The 22200-nt window shown below is 36.2% G+C and overlaps 1 protein-coding gene across 1 annotated transcript in view; it reads right to left on the reverse strand.

Annotated features, from left to right (window-relative positions):
• Window positions 1–212: 212 nt before the first annotated feature.
• KLHL1 (kelch like family member 1) overlaps window positions 213–22200 on the reverse strand; it is a 541880-nt gene continuing 519892 nt past the window's right edge. The window contains exons 10-11 of the mRNA XM_086328513.1: window positions 7270–7441; window positions 213–1389 (exon numbers count right to left, since the gene is read on the reverse strand). Of these exons, the coding sequence (XP_086184639.1) occupies window positions 1330–1389; window positions 7270–7441 (232 nt within the window). The 3' untranslated portion in view covers window positions 213–1329. The remainder of the gene's footprint in view (window positions 1390–7269; window positions 7442–22200) is intronic.

The following is a 22200-nucleotide window of genomic DNA, read 5'->3' on the forward strand; positions in this document are numbered from 1 at the left end:
CAAGTGAGTGATCATAAAAAAAATCAATAGAGATTGCATTTTGTGACAGCATAATATTTAGGAAGAAATAAGCTTATTTTGATGAAAATATATGCTCCTTGATTTATGAAAGTTTAAGCAACAAAACGTGCCTATTTTTGCAGAATAACTTGTGAATTTTTTATTCTGTTCTGAATTAAAATTTATTGAAAAAAGGTACACTGATAAAAGCAAATTTTCTATTATTTATTAATTATATTTAACATTTACCTGGATCTATTGAAGACATTGTATAACATTTCCACTATATGCTTTAAACAATTACAAACATTTGGCATAAAATAATGTGCTTATCAATGTAGCAAGTTTGAAAAGTAGGGAATGAGGGTCTGAAGTCTGCCGTCCTTCTGACAATGGCCATTAACACTGCAAATGAATGTATCAAAGATTTCTCCCTCAAAATTCTAAGATGTTTTATGAACAAAATTCTAAAGGGTTTCAACATGCAATGGATATATATATATATATATATATATACACACACACACACACATATATATATATATATTAAACATTCAGAATAACTAGTTTCCATGCTTACACTGAACTCATCATAAGGCAAAAGCCTTTAATTGTATTGATTCTCAGTGTGATCAAAAAGCAAAGCAATATAGTAAGCTTAATGAAAACAATCCTTTGTGTTTGCCAATTTCAAATTGCTAATACAGTTGCAATAAAATTCAACCATCCTCATGGATGACATATGCAGCTTTGATTTGTTTTCTGAGTGCAAGAGGCAAGCATGAATCTGTTTCTCTAATTGTCCTCATAGTTTAGGAAAATCAGGAAAAGGCATGTTTGTTTAATAAAGCATCATTCCACCTCCTGGTATGACCACATCTGATTAGGAAATTAAGGCAGAATCAATCAGATTCTGTCAGATGAAATATCATGTCTTCTACTCTTGGCAACCTCTGGAATATCATCACAGATTATAAAACATTGAATGAGCTTTAGTCATGAAATTATCCATGTCAGAAATCTTTCTCTCTCCTTTTAACTGCCCAAGAAATACGAGCCTTGGTAACTCTAGTTATTGTATGCTACAATACAAAACAAATTACCAATAACCATTCCTGAACTAACATACAACCAGATAGTGTTCCCACAGCAGTTTGATGTTCTCTTGTTTCCCATAATTCTGTTTCATCTTCTACCTTTTTTGATCTCAGTAGGTAAATCTACCAAAATCTTTTTTCTTGAAGAATTTTCATCTCCAGAAGTTCTCATTCCTGCCCTTTAATATAAAAATAACCACTCCAGCAAATAAAATATCTCCAAAAATATAAGTCAAGGTTGCTTGATGACTACTACACAGGCACCGGCTCTTCCAATATTCAAGGAAGCCATCTGTTGAAAAAAAAAGAAATATGATTTAAGACACATTTTATTGTTATGGAAAAATATACAGATTATAATGTATTTAAATCATTCATTCATATCCATGAAAATATTAATAAATATGATTATCATTTCCCAATATATCTGCAAGTAATACAATAAACATGGAAACAATAAAAATGGCATTTATATAAAATAATATGAATATTGAAGTATTTAAAACCTACAATTATTTGTGGAATTTTGATAAAAGTAATAAATTCTTTAATGATATTTAATGAAGTGAAGCTTCTATAGGAAAGTTGTCAGCAAAGATTTTTTCTGGAGCTTGCCTGGACACATTTTTGATGAAATTTCAAATTGATAGCTTGTAGCATATTTTAGATGAAATAGTTGCTTCACTATTGAAGTCACTGGAAAGTCATTTCCAAAGATATTATACTGAATAAAATGTGTTATTAATTCATTCTAAACAGAGACATTTAATGATGTGATTTCAATATGCTATCATCAATAGAACATAATTACAATTGCTACAGGGCCTATTTTAAAATCCATATTATGAGTGTTATTGATGAGAACTGAGATTTTTAAAAAATAACCCTGAATATGAAATTGGCTAGAAATATATTGAAAACAATAATTTTAAAGAATTTGTAATAAAAATTTATTCCATGGAGGTAAGCTAAGAATTTAATAATTTGAACTTTTGAGATCAATGATTTTTAGATAAAGTTTTCTAAGAATAATTCATTTACATAAAAATATCAGGTAGATTAGAAATTATAGGATATTATTTCAAACCGAAGATAAAATTAATCAAGTGTAGCAAATGAAGTAGCTGAGAGCAAAATAACTTCAGATTATATACACTATCTTATTGATTGAGAAAGGACACTATCCCATCCTCTACATATGAAAATTACCACCATTATCTAATTATACATTAGTTCTTTTAATTGTGCTTATTGTCACCTGCTATCTTTCTATAGGTTAAAACAAATAGAAAATCTTCTCATATCATTTTTTATACCTTTCATTTAATACAGTGTCTTTTTTAAAAAGGTTAATGTTATGTCTCCTGTCTTTTTCACAGATATTTGCTCAAAGTGAAAGGCAAAAAGGAGCATGTGATATATTGATAGCATATTGTGTATTAAGAATAATTTTTGTTGATCACCACAGTCACTTTTATAATCCCATCATATGTTGTCATCTCTATATTATAGTAAATGGAGTATGAAGAGATATAAATCTGGTAACATTTAGGTCTACAATTTTCAATATTTCTGACTCCAAATTGCACACAGTTTCCATTGTCTCTTTTAGTTTCCAATGATTTTCAAGTGTTGCTTCATGTCATAGCCATCTAAGGAGCTTTTACAAAATATAACTACTCAAGGCCCACCATTCAATAGGAATGACATGAGTTCTGCGTAGTATTTTTGAAGAGTTCCCCAGATGCTCTCTATGTGCATTTAGCACTGAAAATTACTATGCATAGTTCCAGGTGAAGTATACTTCTATCTACATTTGCATCTATGTCTCTATACATGATTATATTTGCATGTAAAAATGAATTGCTGCTCCCTCCCCTCCCCCACTGCCCCAAGTTTACTCTTCTTTCTGTTATTTCTTTTATCCTTCTACTCAGTTGCTCAAGACAGGAACCTAGAGCATATCTACAGCCTTTAGTTTCATTTCCCTCAAGCTTACAGCTGAATAACATCAGGTCTTATAATTATCTCTCCTACCAATTGAATTACACCATTCCTACTATCTTCAACTAGTTCAGGTTACAACTTCACCTTGAGTGTGAAAGGAGAGTAGAATAGCCCACTCCAAGATATGCCACTATGGCACATTGATTATTTTGAATTAAAGACACTTGAGTGATATTTCATGCAGAAGGAGCACTGTGACCTTCCTTTGACCCCTTAAAGCAGGAGATAGCTTTTTCATGTGAGATGGTACCCTCTCTCTACTAGGAGTGTAAAAAGCATCCTTATCAACAGACATAAGGAGTTTAGGGCCAAGAAAGGCCGTGTCAGAAAACCTTGTAACTTCTTCGCTAACTTACTACCTAATCCCAAACCACTTTGTCTTCTAAATTCTGTCTAAAACAGTATAAGAGCTTCCTGCTTTTGGCCATTTCTTTTGAGTCCATATGGGGTTTCCATATGCACAAAATTAAATTTGTTTTTTTTTCCTGTTAATTTGTCTTATGTCAATTTGTTAGATTAGCAGAAAAAAAAAAAAAAAAACTAGAAGGAAAGAAGGAAAAAATTCCCACCCTTACAGTGAATTAGTGAAGTATATCCTAATAAATTTCTGATCTTTCTCCTAATCATATTCTATCAAGTGCAGTCATTTTAAAACACAATTCTGATTATTTACTTTCCCTGCCTAAAGTCCTTCATTAACTATCCTTTCGGTTCATGGTAAAGTCAAGATTCTATAACATGGTTTCTTGCCCTATATCCTAAAGACCCATTTTATCTCTCCAAACTTATTGCTCACCACTTTATTTCTTGCTCAATGAAACATGCCATGTGTTCTCCTTCCCATGACTCTTTAAAAATTCTGTTTCTTAAACCAAACCACTCCCCATATTTCTATCTGTTTAACTATTATCTATTTGCCATTCCACAGTCTATTTATATAATTTCCCGAAAGAAGGTTTCTCTACCTAATACACTTAAGTTCTAGCATAGTGTAAAGTATTTCTCTTACCTCAGCATTTATCATTCTATTTTAAGCATTTGATATATTGTATTGTATGTAAGTACTTTTTAAATATTTGAGAGTTTTCCCTCTCTTCCTCTTGGTTCAGTTTATCTTAATACATATTTGACAATCTGCCCTTTTCTCTCTCCAGCATTATACTTTTGAGTAAACTGCTGCTGCTGCTAAGTTGCTTCAGTAGTGTCCGACTCTGTGCGACCCCAGAGAAGGCAGACGGCCAGGCTCTGCTGTCCCTGGGATTCTCCAGGCAAGAACACTGGAGTGGGTTGCCATTTCCTTCTCCAATGCATGAAAGTGAAAAGTGAAAGTGAAGTAGTTCAGTCGTGTCCAACTCTTCACGACCCCATGGACTGCAGCCTACCGGGCTCCTCCGTCCATGGGATTTTTAATCTAAAAAGGTTGGCATGATACTAGTTATTAAACAGCAATCCAAGATGCAAATATCTTACCAGACTTCCCTGAAACTAATTCTGAATATCTTATAGACTGATTGTATGCAAATGAACTAAACCCATGTACAACAGAGTAAACTGAGCTGCAAAAATAATTCACAATTTATTCACTTAAGAAAGTCTCACACATCTCTTACCCATGCTAGCAACTATGCCAGTCTTTCAATATATGACTGTAAATGACATATTGTATTTGGTTTTTATAGCTGCAGATAGATGCAGCATGACAGCACTATGACCATGTACCAAAGAAACACATGAAAGGATGATTTTACTCAAGCTAGAGGAAACAAAATTAAAAATTTATTTCTATGCTTTAAAGCACACACATTTTGTTCCAGATCATATGCAAAAAAAAAAAAAAATTAAGTGGAAAAATCAAGTTTATTTAAAACACAAATACACACACTCATGTAAGCATGTATGTGTGTGTTCTGTATGTACCTATGCAAGACATGTATCTGCAAATGTCCCCTCATCTATTTTCATTATTTCCAATTCTAGCTAGCTTGGGAAGTTTTTCAAATATACATTATTATATATTTCAATATAATTTTCTTATTTATTCTAATGCTTGCACCAATTGATTTTGTCCATCTGTGGAGTAAGTGAAGGGAATGTGACAGGCAATATACAGCAAATATGAGAGCTTTCTCTAGTAGTCTGGAATCCTGAAAATTTTCCAAAGTGATTTTGTGTGGGTTTCCTGATGACCCCTTGAAAGTCTTAAAAATATAAAGAATGAAAAGATATGGATATAAAATCTTAATTTAGAAATTTTAAAATTAATGTCTATTATATTAAAATAACTTTGTTCTAAAATATTTTAAATACCACCTTGCTATTTGTAAAATACTATATACCCAAAAGAATATAATAAAACATAGATCAGGGAAAATGGCTGTTGGAAATTTCTACCCATTAGTACTACATGCATTATTCTGACTTCAATTTTAGAGCAATGATAAGCATAATGGCTCATTACTATAAACATATATATATAATGAAAATATTATATTAAATCATATTTATGCCCATAGGCCTCTTTATTTAATATTCATTTGTAAAAATGGTTCATTTAAGATATGTAACATTGAATTTGTACTTCCTTAGAAAATCAAAAATAATTCATGCATTGCTCCCTTTGTAAAACTAGGAACTTGGGAATGTAAGGAGTTAAAATATATCTTCTAAACTCTCAGTGCAATAATTATACCTTATTATACGTTTTCTTCTCCCTGGATAAGGAACACTACTTTTTCACAATTAAAGTTAAACACAGAAAACACAGAACCTAGTTCTCCAAATCTACACTGAACTTTCCTCCATTCTACCTGTTTTCATCCTCTTTTGTCAAATGCATCTATCTTCATTGAAATCAAAGAATTTCCCCTTAGGAAAGAGTAATAGTCATAAGGCAGATACTTTAGCTTGACCATGATGAGTTTGATTTTGTACTTCCAACTCAGTCTATTTAATATTGTAGTTGAACATATATCATCAAAGGAAGTTATGTATCTTTAAAAGTAAGAATTTTTTTTAAAAAATTTACTTCAATCAATGTTCAAGTTCTTCATATAAATTTTAGTCCATCTCTGTGATCAAAAATTAAAAAAAAAAATAAAATAAAGCCCTCTATGCATTAGGGAATACGAGGAGACGGGTTATTATTCTGCTTCAACTAAGTAAGACTTTGGAATTTAAATGTACCCACTGGTGGGAAAATGGTTTGTTTGTTTGAAATGTTTCTTGATTTTAAGTTTCTGATAAAGCAGAGAAATAAGAAATATTGAGAGATTTAGAAAGAAAAAAAAAGTTTAGAGAAATTGAGTATTAAAGAAAAAGTCTGAAAACATACCCATTCCCCTTATTACAAGCAAGTCTATAGTAACTGTAAGCATAAGGTATTTTCCATCTTAATTAAGGTGTCCTACCCTTATGTTTCCCCACCCCAACACACATTCTCCAGATATTTGACTGGTTTTGAAGCTTCTCTGAACATGATCCTGAATCTCTAATTGCTGTGTATAGTTGAAGGTTAATCTAAGATCAGCCAATTATTTTTCTCCATCTTCTTGAACAAAGTGTTCAGCCAAGAATGAATGCATTATGCAACAGACCATTCAGGCCTCTTTGCTATTTTTCTGGGGGCCTTTTTGAAAAAAGTTCTTTTGTTTTATGATTATGGCTGTGAAGAGTTTCATTTGGAGTTTCCAGCAGCACCATCCCATGGAATATTCTTTCTGCCATAGGTAGCAAGGAACATAACAAAGATAGCCAAGCAAAAAATAGGAAGCAGAAAGCTAATTTCTGTAAGCTTCTATCCACTTGATTTTGTTATTTCTAAAACCATGCAAAGTTAAATTTTTGTGAACAAATATATTTCACTTTTATTGATTAAAATTCAGTCCCTGTCCCTTGGTATGACTTAAAATGAAAATCCCGCTGAAGCATAAATTCCACTTTGTAATATAAATTTTATTGAAGTATAGAATACACAATAGAAAAGTACACAAAAGTATATGATTTAATAAACTTTTAATAAAATGAACATGAACATGAACAAAAATCAGTCACTTTGAGTTCAGAGTAATTCAACTAAGTACACTATTGTATGTACACATCTTCTCCACAGGAAGTAAATGAAAAAAATTCTTATATGTGAAGCAACTTATGCTGGCAACAATTTTACCTGGGTCCATTCATTAGTTTGTGGATCATAGGATTCCATAGTGTTGAGGTATGTCTGGCCATCATAGCCACCAACAGCATATAATCTGTCACCAAGGAGACAGACTCCAACAGCATCTCTGGGCATACTCAAAGGAGCCACCATAGTCCATGTGTCTGTTTTGGGATCGTATCTAAAATAGAAGGATGATAGGATATAACATAGTCTAATCACATTCAACTTTACTATTAGATATTAATGATGCTGTTTCAAAACAAGCCATGGAAAAGAAAACTTGGCATTTTTCCTTAAAGCTCAATTATTTGAACACATGTTGCAGAGCCAATATACACAAAGTTGGGCTTTCTATGGTTTAAAGTATTTTAAAAATATGGCTAGACTCTTAACTAGATGGATGCAGAGTCATTTCACAAAAGTGAATATCATAATTTTTCCTAAGAAAGACAGATATGAAAATAAATATTTTCTACAGTGGAATGAGGTTCTTTCAAGAGAGTACAAATAAAGTGCTATGATCATGAAACAGAAGTAATGGTTAGAAATCTGGGAGAATTATAAAATAATTCACACTGAAATCTTCTTTAAATAAAGTCTGAAAGTCTATCCTAATTTGCTAGAAAAAAAAAGAGGATATTTGCACAAAAGAACACAAGTGCTAAAAAAAAAAAAAAAAAGTGCATGGGCAGCTTTGAGAAAACTAGGTGTGCAGTGTGTTTAGGATCAAATGTATAAGAAGAACCAATGTTTAAAAGGTGATATTTGATCAGCTAATAGATTACTTAAGAAAGGCAATGCCAAAGAATGCTCAAACTACCACACAATCCCATTCATCTCACATGCTAGTAAAGTAATGCTCAAAATTCTCCAAGCCAGGCTTCAGCAAAACGTGAACGATAAAATTCCTGATGTTCAAGCTGGTTTTAGAAAAAGCAGAGGAACCAGAGGTCAAATTGCCAACATCCGCTGGATCATAGAAAAAGCAAGAAAGTTCAAGAAAAACATCTATTTCTGCTTTATTGACTATGCCAAAGCCTTTGACTGTGTGGATCACAATAGACTGTGGAAAATTCTGAAAGAGATGGGAATACCAGACCACCTGACCTGCCTCTTGAGAAATCTGTATGCAGGTCAGGAAGCAACAGTTAGAACTGCACATGGAACAACAGACTGGTTCCAATAGGAAAAGGAGTTTGTCAAGGCTGTATATTGTCTCCCTGCTTATTTAACTTCTATGCAGAGTACATCATGAGAAACGCTGGGCTGGAAGAAGCACAAGCTGGAATCAAGATTGCTGTGAGAAATACCAATAACCTCAGGTATGCAGATGACAACACCCTTATGGCAGAAAGTGAAGAGGAACTAAAAAGCCTCTTGATGAAGGTGAAGTGGAGAGTGAAAAAGTTGGCTTAAAGCTCAACATTCAGAAAACGAAGATCATGGCATCTGGTCCCATCACTTCATGGGAAATAGATGGGGAAATAGTGGAAAGAGTATCAGACTTTATTTTGGGGGGCTCCAAAATCACTGCAGATGGTGACTGCAGCTATGAAATTAAAAGACGCTTACTCCTTAGAAGAAAAGTTATGACCAACCTAGATAGCATATTGAAAAGCAGAGGCATTACTTTGCCAACAAAGGTCCCTCTAGTTAAGGTTATGGATTTTCCTGTGGTCATATATGGATGTAAGAGTTGGACTGTGAAGAAGGCTGAGCGCTGAAGAATTGATGCTTTTGAACTGTGGTGTTGGAGAAGACTCTTGAGAGTCCGTTGGACTGCAAGGAGATCCAACCAGTCCATTCTGAAGGAGATCAGCCCTGGGATTTCTTTGGAAGGAATGATGCTAAAGCTGAAACTCCAGTACTTCAGCCACCTCATGTGAAGATTTGACTCACTGGAAAAGACTGTGATGCTGGGAGGGATTGGGGGCAGGAGGAGAAGGGGACGACAGAGGATGAGATGGCTGGATGGTATCACTGACTCGATGGACCTGAGTCTGAGTGATCTCCGGGAGTTGGTGATGGACAGGGAGGCCTAGCGTGCTGCGATTCATGGGGTCGCAAGGAATCTGATATGACTGAGTGACTGAACTGAACTGAACTGAATTGAATAGATTACTTGATTCCCAGAGTATGAAAGTACTTCATGTTTATTTAATAGAAAAATAAGAAAACTTGACATTTGAGGAAACACAACATGAACAGAACTATGTTTCAGTGACAGTTACTTGGGAATCACTTGAAAGGAGAAATTGGTAAATCAAGAGATTGAAGCAGAGGGTCCAAGTTATTATTTTTTTTTAATTTTAACCAAATATTAAATTTGTCACAATTGTTTCACTTAAATAGCTTTCTCTGAAGTACTATTTCAGTCCCCGTATGATTCTTATTCAGCTCTATAGGATTTTTTTTTTCAACTACTATCTACACAACAGACTTTGTTGCTCACTTTGCAGAAAGAGAGAAAAACAGACAAAATCTAATGCTAATTGCACTAAAGAATAATAAATGCATTTCTGAAGGCTTCTGAAATTTTAAGTAAAGCTCAAATAATGAAGACATTCTCATACACGAATACCACAGGAAAATTAAGAAAACACAAGTACATCTTACAAGCCTTCCCTTGTGACTCAGCTGGTAAAGAATTCACCTGCAATGTGGGAGACTTGGATTCAATCCCTGTGTTGGGAAGATTCAGGGATCTGGAAGAGAAGGGAAAGGCTACCTACTCCAGTATTCTGGCCCAGAGAATTCCATGGCCTATACAGAGGGCTCAGACATACCTTGTGTGTGCCAGGACCCAGAGACCCCACAGAGACTGAGACAGAACTGTGTTTGAGTGTCTCCTTCAGAGGTACGGGTCAGCATTGGACTGCTGTAGAGGTAGGGGCTCTGGATGCAGTAGACCTGGATATGGCATAAGCCCTCATGGAGGAGGTCACCATTAACCTCACCACAGAGCCATCAGAACTTACACAGGACTGGGGAAACAGACTCTAGGAGGGCACACACAAAACCGTGAGTGCACCAGGACCCAGAAAGGACCCCATAAGAGACTGATCCAGACATGCCCCTGAGTGTCCAGGTGTATACAGTGGAGGCGTGGGTCAGAGGTGTCCTGCTGCAAGGTTGGGGGCACTGAGTGCAGCAGTGCATGCATGGGACTTTTTGGAGGAGGTCGTCATTATCTTCATTACCTCCACCATAGTTTGGCCTGAGGTCAAATAACAGGGAGGGAACACAGCACAACCCATCAACAGAAAACTGGATTAAAGACTTACTGAGCATACTCCTGTCCATGCTCAGGACCCAGTTTCCCTCTCAGTCAGTCTCTCCCTTCAGGAAGCTTCCATTGCCTCTTATAATTCTCCATCAGAGAGCAGAGAGAATGAAAACCACAATCACAGGAAACTAACCAATCTGATCACATGGGCCATGGCCTTATCTAGCTCAATGAGGCTGTGAGCCAAGCCATATTGGGCCACCCAGGGCAGATGGGTCATGGTGGAGAGTTCTGACAGGACTTAGTCGACTGGAGAAGGGAATGGCAAACCACTTCAGTATTCTTGCCTTGAGAACCCCATGAACGGTATGAAGAGGCAAAAAGATAGGACACTAAAAGTTGAACTTCCCAGGTCAGTAGGTGCCCAGTATGCTACTGGAGATCAGTGGAGAAATGACCCCAGAAAGAATGGAGAGACAGAGCCAAGGCAGAGACAATACCCAGTGCCTGGTGATGGAAGTAAAGTCCAATGCTATAAAGAACAATATTGCACAGGAACCTTGAATGTTAGGTCCATGAATCAAGGCAAATTGGAAGTGGTCAAATAGGATATAGGAAGAGTGAACATTGACATTTTAGGAATAAGTGAACTAAAATGGAGGAGAATGGATGAATTTAACTCATATGACCATTAAATCTACTACTCTGGACAAAAATTCCTTAGAAGAAATGGAGTAGCCCTTATATTCAACAAAAGAGCCTGAAATGCAGTACTTGGATGCAATCTCAAAAACAAAAGATTGATCTCGATTTGTTTCCAAGGCAAACTATTCAACATCACAGTAATTCAAGTCTATGCCTGAACAGTAGTGCTGAAGAAGCTGAAGTTGAATGGTTCTATGAAGACCTACAAGACCTTCTAGAATTGACACACAAAAAAGATGTCATTTTCATTGTAGGGGGCTGGAATGCAAAAGTGGGAAGTAAAGAAATGCCTGGAGTAACAGGCAAGTTTGGACTTAGAATACAGAATGAAGCAGGACAAAGGCTAACAGATTTTTTTTTTTTTTCAAGAAAACACACTGGTCATTGCAAACACTGTTTTCCATCAACAAGAGAAGACTGTACACATGGACATCACCAGATGGTCAATACTGACATCAGATTGATTATATTCTTTGCAGTCAAAGATGGAGAAGCTCTATAGAGCCAGCAAAAGCAGGACCAGGAGCTGACCGTGGCTCAGACCATGAACTCCTTATTGCCAAATTCAAATTTAAATTGAAGAAAGTAGGGAAAACCACTAGACCATTCAGGTATGACCTAAATCAAACCCCTTATGATTAAAGAGTGGAATGACAAATCCTAAAAGGTGATGCTGTGAAAGTGTTGCACTCAAATGCCTGCAAATTTGGAAAACACAGCAGTGGCCACAGGACTGGAAAAAGTCAGTTTTCATTTCAATCCCAAAGAAAGGCAAGGCCAAAGAATGCTCCAACTACCACACAATTTCACTCATCTCACCCGCTAGCAAAGTAATGCTTAAAATTCTCCAAGCCAGGCTTCAACAGTATGTGAATCATGAACTTCTGAATGTTCCAGCTGGTTTTAGAAAAGGCAGAGGAACCAGAGACCAAATTGTCAACATCCATTGGATCATCAGAAAAGTGAGAGAGGTCCAGAGAAACATCTACTTCTGCTTTATTGACTATACCAAAGCCTTTGACTGGGTGGATCATGACAAACTAGAAAATTCTTCATGAGATGGGAATACCAGACCATCTGACCTGCCTCCTGAGAAACTGAATGCAGATCAAGAAGCAACAGTTAGAACTGGAAATGGAATTTCAGACTGGTTCCAAAGAAAGGAGTACATCAAGGCTGTATATTGTCACCATGTTTGTTAACTTCTATGCAGAGTACATCATGAGAAATGCTTGGCTACATGAAGCACAAGCTGCAATCAAGATTGCCAGGAGAAATATCAATAACCTCAGGTATGCAGATGACACCACCCTTATGGCAGAAAGTGAAAAGGAACTAATGAGAATTTTGAGGAAAGTTAAAGAGGAGAGTGGAAAATTTGGCTTAAAACAACATTCAGAAAACTAAGGTCATGGAATCTGGTCCCAACACGTCATGGCAAATAGATGGGGAAACAATGGAAACAGTGACAGACATTATTTTTTGGAAATCTAAAATCACTGCAGATAGTGACTGAAGCCATTAAATTAAAGGACACTTGCTCCTGGGAAGAAAAGTTCTGACCAACCTAGATAGCATATTAATAAGCAGAGGCATTATTTTGCCAACAAAGGTCTATCTAGTCAAAGATATTGTTTTTCCAGTAGTCATGTATGGCTGTGAGAGTTGGACTATAAAGAAAGCTGAGGGCTGAAGAACTGATGTTTTTGAACTGTGGTATTGGAGAAGACTCTTGCAAGTCCCTTGGACTGCATGGATATCCAACCAGTCCATCCTAAAGAAATCATTCCTGAGTATTCATTGGAAAGCCTGATGTTGAAGCTGAAACTGTAATACTTTAGCCATCAGATGTAAAGAACTGACTCATTTGAAAAGATCCTGATGCTGGGAAATCTTGAAGGTGGGAGGAGAAGGGGATGACAGAGGATGAGGTGGTTTGATGGCATCACTGACTCAATGGACATGAGTTTGAATATGCTCCAGAAGTTGGTGATGGACAGTGAGCCCTGGACACAGTCAGAGGTTGAAAGTCCACAGTGCCACAGTCCATGGGGTTGCAAGGAGTCGGACATGATTGAGTGACTGAACTGAACTGAACTCAAGTGAACTTAACTGAGTACATCTTATATTTAGGTGAAGTTTAGAAATAATGTCCTATGCTTAGAAACAGACATCATTCTTTTCTTATTTTATAAAATTTCTAAGGAAAATCTTAAATATTTAGTGTTTTCTCCTGGAAGATCCAGATCTTTAAATTAGGTATATCTGTTTTCAGGGATTGATAAGTGTTTAATAGCAATCTTTTCATTTGCATCAGGAATTGTGATGGTATTTAAACATATAGAGTTGGAAAATCAAACCAAGCCAAGACAAAAAATGAGTCTTAACCCTACTTCCTCTGACACACTTTTTCTTTCCACTAGATATTTTTGAAGTAATCACACAAATTTAAAATTATCCAATAATGTTTATCACTGTTTTCACATTAATGAATCAAAATTGATTTTTCTATTTATAGAAGTCCATGGATCCACCTCTCAGCCTGGTGATACACATAATTGTTACCCTTCAAAAGAAAAACAAAAACAAAAAAACCCCAGCTTTTGTTAGTTTAGGAGAAGACGACAGATGTATAAGCACTTTCTGACTATTATGAACAGTGAACTCTATTTTTATCAGTTCATGTTTTTGACAAAATTTTCTTCTAAGCATTTTTTTTTTTTTTTTTTTGCCTCAGGTTGTCTGTTTATAGAAAATGAAAGAAAAAGCAAGCAGGGGAACTGTCTTTATGTGTTTAGCTGTCTGCCTTTCCTACATCTCATCTTGGCCTTCATGGTCAGAATGTGAGGTTTGTATCAGGGACTCTATTAAAGTTTATAGCCTACAGGCAAGAGATGCATCAGTGGCTAAAATTGGCTGTAAAATGAAAACTTGCTGAAGACATATGATAGCCACAGAACAAAAGTTAATTTCTCACTGAAAAGCTCTATTGAAAAATTTGAGATATCATTACTTTTTCAAGCATTGTTACTACATAATTTGAAGATAAAAATATATCATATGCTACATGGGCAATAAAATTAGATGTCTGCTCCTTATGTCAACATTTTTTGCTTATTTTTATACAAAAAAATATTTTTTAAATTTAAATTAATTTCAACTTTTAAATGAAGGTGTAAGAAAAAAATCTATTTTGATTTAGGTCATATTCTCAAATAGAAAAGAATCTGCCTGCAGTGCAGGAGAGATAGGCTTGAACCATGGGTACGGAAGATCCCCTGTAAAAGGGATTGGCTGCCCATTCCAGTATTCTTGCTTGGAGATTTCCATGGACAGAGTAGCCTGGTGAGCTATAGTCTATAGGGTTGCAAAGAGTCAGACAAGACAAAGTGACTAACATTTTAACTTTCACCTTCATATTCCACTACATCTACTCTTCAAAGTTGTTGTGATTCAGTCACTCAGTCCTGTCTGACTCTTTGCCACTCCATGGACGGTGGCATGGCAGGCTTCCTTGTCCTTTACTATCTCCTGGAATTTGCTCAAACTCACATCTAATGAGTCGATGATGCCATCAAAACATCTCATCTTCTGCTGCCCAGTTCACCTTCTGCCCTCAATCTTTCTCACCACCAGGGTCTTTTTCAGTGAGTCAGCTCTTCCTATCAGGTAGCCAAAGTACTGCAGCTTCAACTTCAGCATCAGTCCTTCCAATGAGTATTCATGGTTGATTTCCTTAAGGTTGACTGATTTGATCTCCTTGCTGTCCAAGAGGTTCTCAAGAGAGCACCAGTTTGAAAGCATCAATTCTTCTGTGCTCAACCTTTTTTTTTTTTTTTTAATTAACTTATTTATTTTAATTGGAAGCGAATTACTTTAAAATATCGTAGTGTTTTTGTTTTTGTTTTGCCATACATTGACATGAATCAGCCATGGGTGTACATGTGTTACCCATCCTGAATCCCCATCCCACCTCCCAACCCACCCCTCAGGGTCCTCTCAATGCACCAGCCCTGAGCACCCTGTCTCATACATTGGACCTGGATTGCTGATCTATGTCTCATAAGATAATATACATGTTTCAATGCTATTGTCTCAAATCATCTCACCCTTGCCTTCTCCCACAGAGTCCAAAATTCTTTTCTTTACATCGGTGTCTCTTTTGCTGTCTCACTTATAGGGCTATTGTTACCATCTTTCTAAATTGCATATATATGTGTTAATATGCTGTATTGGTGTTTTTCTTTCTGACTTCACTCTGTATAATAGGCTCCAGTTTCATCTACCTCATTAGAACTGATTCAAATGCATTCTTTTTAATAGCTGAGTGATATCCCATTGTGTATATGTACCACAGCTTTCTGTACATTCGTCTGCTGACGGACATCTAGGTTGCTTCCATGTCCTGGATGCAATGAACATTTGGGTACACGTGTCTGTTTCATTTCTGGTTTCCTCAGTGTGTACGCCCAGCAGTGGGATTTCTTGGTCATATAGCAGTTCTATTTACAGTTTTTAAAAGAATCTCCACACTGTTCCCCATAGTGGTTGTACTAGTTTGCATTCCCACCAAGAGTGTAAGAGGGTTCCCTTGTGCTCAGCCTAATTTATGGCCACCTGATGCAAAGAACTAACTCATTTGAAAAGATCCTGATGCTGGGAAAGATTGAAGGTGACAGGAGAAGGGGATGACAGAGGATGAGGTGGTTGGATGGCATCACCAACTCAATGGACATGAATTTGATAAGCTCCAGCAGTTGGTGATGGACAGGGAGGTCTGGCGTGCTGCAGTCCATGGGGTTACAACGAGTTGGACATGACTGAGGGACCGAAATGAACTGAAATGAACTGACATGTCTGGAAGTTCTCCATTCCCATACTGTTGAAATTTTGCTTGAAGGATTTTGAACATTACCTTGAGAGCATGTGAAATCAGTGCAATTGTACAGTAGTTTCAGCATTGTTTGGCATTGCCCTTCTTTGGGATTGGAATGAAACCTGACTTTTTCCAATCCTGTGGCCCCTGCTGAGTTTTCCAAATTTGTTGGCATAGTGAGTGGAGCACTTTCACAGCATCATATTTTAGGATTTGAAATTGCTCAACTGGAATTCTATCACCTTCACTAGTTGTGTTTGTAGTAATGCTTCCTAAGGCCCACTTGACTCCATGCTCCAAGATGTCTGGCTCTAGGTGAGTGACCACACCATCATGGTTGTTCATAAGACCTTTCCTTCTATAGTTGTTCTGTGTATTCTTGCCACCTCTTCTTAATATTTTCAACTTATGTTAGCTCCATACCTTTTTTGTCCTTTATTCTGCTCACCTTTGCATGAAATTTTCCTATGGTATATCTAATTTTCTTAATAGGGAAATAAAGAATCTCTTATTTCTTAAAGAGATATCTAGTTTTTCCCATTCTACTGCTTTCCTCCTTTTTTTAGTATTGTTTACTTAAGAAAGCTTTCTTATCGCTCCTTGCTGTTTTTGGAACTCTGCATTCATATGGGTATACCTTTCTTTTCTCCTTGCCTTTTGCTTCTTTTCATTTCTCAGCTTTTTGTAAGGCCTCCTCAGACATCCATTTTGCCTTTTTCCATTTCTTTTTCTTGAGGATGGTTTTGATTTCTGCCTCCTGTACAATGTTATGAACCTCTGTCCATAGTTCTTCACACACTCTATCAGATCTAATCCCTTGAATCTATTTGTCACTTTCACTACATAATCATAAGGGATTTGATTGAATGATCTATGGAAGACCTATAAGATCTTCTAGAATTAACACACACACATGCACACAAAGATGTCCTTTTCATCATAGGGGACTGGAATGCAAAAGTAGGAAGTCAAGAGATACCTGGAGTAACAGGCACATTTGACCTTGGAGTACAAAATGAAGCAGGCCAAAGACTAACAGAGTACTGCAAAGAGAATACACTGGTCATAACCAACATCCTCTTTCAACAACACAAAAGAGGACTCTGTGCATTGACGTCAACAGATGGTCAATACTGAAGTCAGATTGTTTTTATTCTTTGCAGTTGAAGAAGGAGAAGCTTTATACAGTCAGTAAAAAAAGAAGATCAGGAGCTAACTGTGGCTCAAATCATGAACTTCTTATTGCATAATTCATACTTAAATTTAAGAAAGTAGGGAAAACCACTAGCCCATTCAAGTATGAACTAAATCAATTCCCTTAAAGTTGAGGGGAGGTTAACTGTACCAGAGAAAGTAAGGATCTGATAAGTAACTCTTTGACTCCTCTTTGGTGCAGTTTTATTATTAGAGCTTTAAAAATTGTTTAAGCTATTGTCAATAAACAGAACATATAGTATTCCTAGGCATTCTGAATGCTAGTAAAATATAACTTTTAAAACAAATACCTTTAACAGTTCAAAACTAAGGAGAAATAGATTATTTTATGTATTGATAATTTTTTTCTCTGCTCATATAACAGAAAATTATTATTAGTGTTGTGAGCACACATTGTGTATTTTTAAATATTTATAGACGTTCAAGGTGGTTTTAGAAAAGGCAGAGGAACCAGAGATCAAATTGCCAACATCTGCTGGATTATCAAAAAAGCAAGAGAATTCCAGAAAAACATCTATTTCTGCTTTATTGACTATGCCAAAGCATTTGACTGTGTGGATCACAAGAAACTGGAAAATTCTGAAAGAGATGGGAATACCAGACCACCTGACCTGCCTCTTGAGAAATTTGTATACAGGTCAGGAAGCAACAGTTAGAACTGCACATGGAACAAAAGAGTTGTTCCAAATAGGAAAAAGAGTACCTCAAGGCTGTATAATGTCACCCTGCTTATTTACCTTCTATGCAGAGTACGTCATGAGAAATGCTGGGCTGGAAGAAGCACAAGCTGGAATCAAGATTTCTGGGAGAAATTTCAATAACCTCAGATATGCAGATGACACCACCCTTATGGCAGAAAGTGAAGAGGAACTAAAAAGCCTCTTGATGAAAGTGAAAGTGGAAAGTGAAAAAGTTGGCTCAAAGCTCAACATTCAGAAAATGAAGATCATGGCATCTGGTCCCATCACTTCATGGGAAATAGATGGGGAATCAGTGGAAAGAGTGTCAGACTTTATTTTTCTGGGCTCCAAAATCACTGCAGATGGTGATTGCAGCCATGAAATTAAAAGACACTCCTTGGAAGAAAAGTTATGACCAACCTAGATAGCATATTCAAAAGCAGAGACATTACTTTGCCAACAAAGGTTTGTCTAGTCAAGGCTATGGTTTTTCCTGTGGTCATGTATGGATGTGAGAGTTGGACTGTGAAGAAGGCTGAGTGCCAAAGAATTGATGCTTTTGAACTGTGGTGTTGGAGAAAACTCTGTTGGAGAAGACTCTTGAGAGTCTCTTGGACTGCAAGGAGATCCAACCAGTCCATTCTGAAGGCGATCAGCCTTGGGATTTCTTTGGAAGGAATGATGCTAAAGCTGAAACTCCAGTACTTTGCCCACCTCATGCGAACAGTTGACTCACTGGAAAAGACTCTGATGCTGGGAGGGGTTGGGGGCAGGAGGAGAAGGGGACAACAGAGGATAAGATGGCTGGATGGCATCACTGACTCGATGGACGTGAGCTTGAGTGAACTCTGGGAGTTGGTGATGGACAGGGAGGCCTGGTGTGCTGCGATTCATGGGGTTGCAAAAAGTCGGACATGACTGAGAGACTGAATTGAATTGAATGATGGTAGTGGTGGTATCATGATTTGGGGCATAATTTTAAAGCAAAATATTAAAACACTGCTACCAGTCATGTTGATGTAAGCCACTCAGAACAGGAGGAGAATTTGAATGACTCTGTTAGTTGCTGCTAGATAGAGTAGTGCCTTTTAACTGATACATAGGCAAAAATTCATCTCTAGTCAGACATGGAAAGTTATAAGAAAGGAACTGAAAGTATTTTATTCTCACTTCTAATTTCAAACCCATTATCAAAATAAGTTTTGATAGTATAAGTTTTATTTAATATAAGAGGTGAATAAGGAGAATTTTAGAGAAATATAACAAGACATATGTGAACTTAAAACCTTCTCCTACTAAATTAAAATACTATACTGTTGATCACTGTCTAGCTTTTCTTTTCTAGACTTCAGAAAATAGATAATGTTATCCAAGCTTTCTTATTAGGCATTTGATTTGGGGGAGCTTGCTTTCTCTGTATCCTAAGCAGTTTCAATTTTTCACTTTTAGACATGGGAGTGAAATTTTAATTGTGTAACGTAGCAGAGTTGACTCACTGGAAAAGAATCTGATGCTGGGAAGTATTGGGGGCAGGAGGAAAAGGGGACAACAGAGGATGAGATGGCTGGATGGCATCACTGACTCGATGGACGTGAGCTTGAGTGAACTCCGGGAGTTGGTGATGGACAGAGAGGCCTGGCGTGGCGATTTATGGGGTCACAAAGAGTCGGACACGACTGAGCGACTGAACTGAACTGAACTGAAATAGCTGTCTCAACATGAAAATAAAATTTACAGTTTGATACCAAGGTTGATATCCTTCCATCTGTATAAGACATCACATTTTGTATTTTCATGTCTTCCTTCAAAGCCAGAATTCCAGGCACAATATCCTAAGACAGCCGATTAATCTGCCACTCCCTGTGTCCAAATTTTCACTCCAAAGATAACACTGGCCTCACAAACCATTGAGGCAAATATCTAATCACAAACATAAAGTAGTATAGCTATGGCCTAGGTTAATAATTATTGCATCTACATATAAAGTAGGGCCCCTGTTTTAATGTAGAAGGATCTCCATCTATTGTATATGTTTCTATAAAAATTTGAACATAATTAGCTATCAAAGAAATAGCAAAGATTATACATGCACAATAATAGAAAAGCAATGGCAAAAAACCCAGTTAGTCTTTTCATGCTATACTCATTTGACTGGCTCTAACAATAATATCTTAAAGAGAATAAAAATTAATACTTATTAAAAGTGCAAAAGTGTCTACCTAACATTTTAACCTTAAACAATTCAAGTAATTACATTTTTGTAAAAAATTAGGACCTCATATAAAAATACAAATATGAATTAATATATGAATACACCATATAAGCCTTAGTATAACTAAGCATCCATAGTTAAAATTAAAATAAGCCTTTCCTTTATCATCTGTCTTCGGTGCTCAGAAATTCTTGTATCATATTGAAATCAAAAGTTTGCAATGAGAAATCAGGAGAAATGAAAACTTCAAAATCTGATTCTTGCTTTATATGTTAATATTTATGGTACTTTTAAAAGAATTATTTAATTAAGTGGGTAATGCATTTATACTACATGTAAAGACAGTAAATCTTGTTATTTTATTTTTTTAACAAAGATCAGCTTCGCAGGTGATGCAAGTGGTAAAGAACCCACCTGTCAGTGCAGGTTAGATATAAGAGATGCGGGCTGGGTCAGGAAGGTACTCTGGAAGAGGGCATGGCATCCCACTTCAGTATTCTTGCCTGGAGAATCCCATGGACAGAAGAACTGGGTGGGCTACAGTCCATGGGGTCGCACAGAGTTGGACACAACTGAAGTGACTTAGCATGCACATATGCATGATGACAGTAATGAATTCCCATGGACAAAAGAACCAGGTGGACTACAGTCCATGGGGTCACAAAGAGTCAGGCATGACTAAGCACATAGCACACTGTTATTTTATACGACTTTTTCAGTTATGACTTAGGAGTTTGGTAGATTTTGAACAAATGTTTATACTTATTATAAGCAATATATAAAAAATTGTGAGCATTGTTAATAGTGTTTATCAGTACGATATAATTTTCAACTAATACCTGAATAATGCTTACTTAATATTTTTGTCCCATCAAAAATTTTCTATTAAAAGTATGTCTAAAATATATATAAATCAAGAATCCTCAGCTTATGATGATGGAAATGGCTATTCACATACAAATAGAGAAATAAAAAGTCAAAATTTATCTACATATCTTTCCATCAGTCCATCCAAACGGCCATCCATCCATTTCTTTTAAAATCTATCTATCTATCTATCTTTCTGACTACCTATTTACAGTATATCTCATGAGATTTTTCCTTGGAGAAATTTAAGGATTTTATTTATTTATTTTTTACTTATTGTCTAGTGACTCAATAAATGTTTGTTGATTGCTTAATCAGTGCCAGGAATTGAGCCAAGTGGAAGAATATAGGAATAAACAAGATGATCTTGACCAGCACATAGAATCTGTTTTAGTGGGAAAATTGTTGCAAAACAAATAATTTTTTATTATGTTGATACAATTGAAACAAAGGAAAACTCCATTGCACTTCAATTCTGCCAATTCTGCATCATGAAAATATTCCTCTGGCTACTCTAAGGGGAAAAGATTGGAGGAAACAAAGTGGGTACTTCAAAGGCGAGTTTAGGAAGTTCCTTTGATCTTGGCACCCCTTTCCTATTACATTTCATTACTGATATGCAGATTAAAGGACAAAGATGGTCCTGGTCTCTTATTAGAATCGTCTTTGAGCATATTTTCCAGTCCTTTGCCTAATTTCCCAATTTGTTTGTGATCTTAAAATTCTAATTATTCATTTTCTTATCTCTTTATTCTAAAACATTTTAAGATACAGTACAGTGAAAAGTACACCCAAAGCAATAGTTATTGAATAAGTAAATAGATTGATGAATGTGCTCTTTCTAATGAATTTTACTTTCTGAATCTAAATTCTGCTAGAACTTCCTGTATTTTTGGACACTGATTTTGCTCACTAAGACATTCTCACTAGAGTGAGGCTTGTCTGCAACATTAGATTTTACTCTTCCATTAGCTATTCTAGATTCCCTGTTCTTATTCAGTCCCTGCTGTCTTTTCTGTTCTGCTTTGAGATACCAAGGTTCCTTGCACTTAAGGAAGCCCAATTCTACAATTTTTGATAGATGTTATATAACTGTACTTTACTAGTTTATAATGTATTTACATTCTTATAAGTAGAGAAGGAAATGGCAACTCAC

The sequence above is a fragment of the Bos grunniens genome, chromosome 12 (genome assembly GCF_055505025.1).
Source record: "Bos grunniens cultivar Pamir isolate PY7600 chromosome 12, Bosgru_T2T1.0, whole genome shotgun sequence".
In the NCBI taxonomy this organism is placed as follows: Eukaryota; Metazoa; Chordata; class Mammalia; order Artiodactyla; family Bovidae; genus Bos; species Bos grunniens.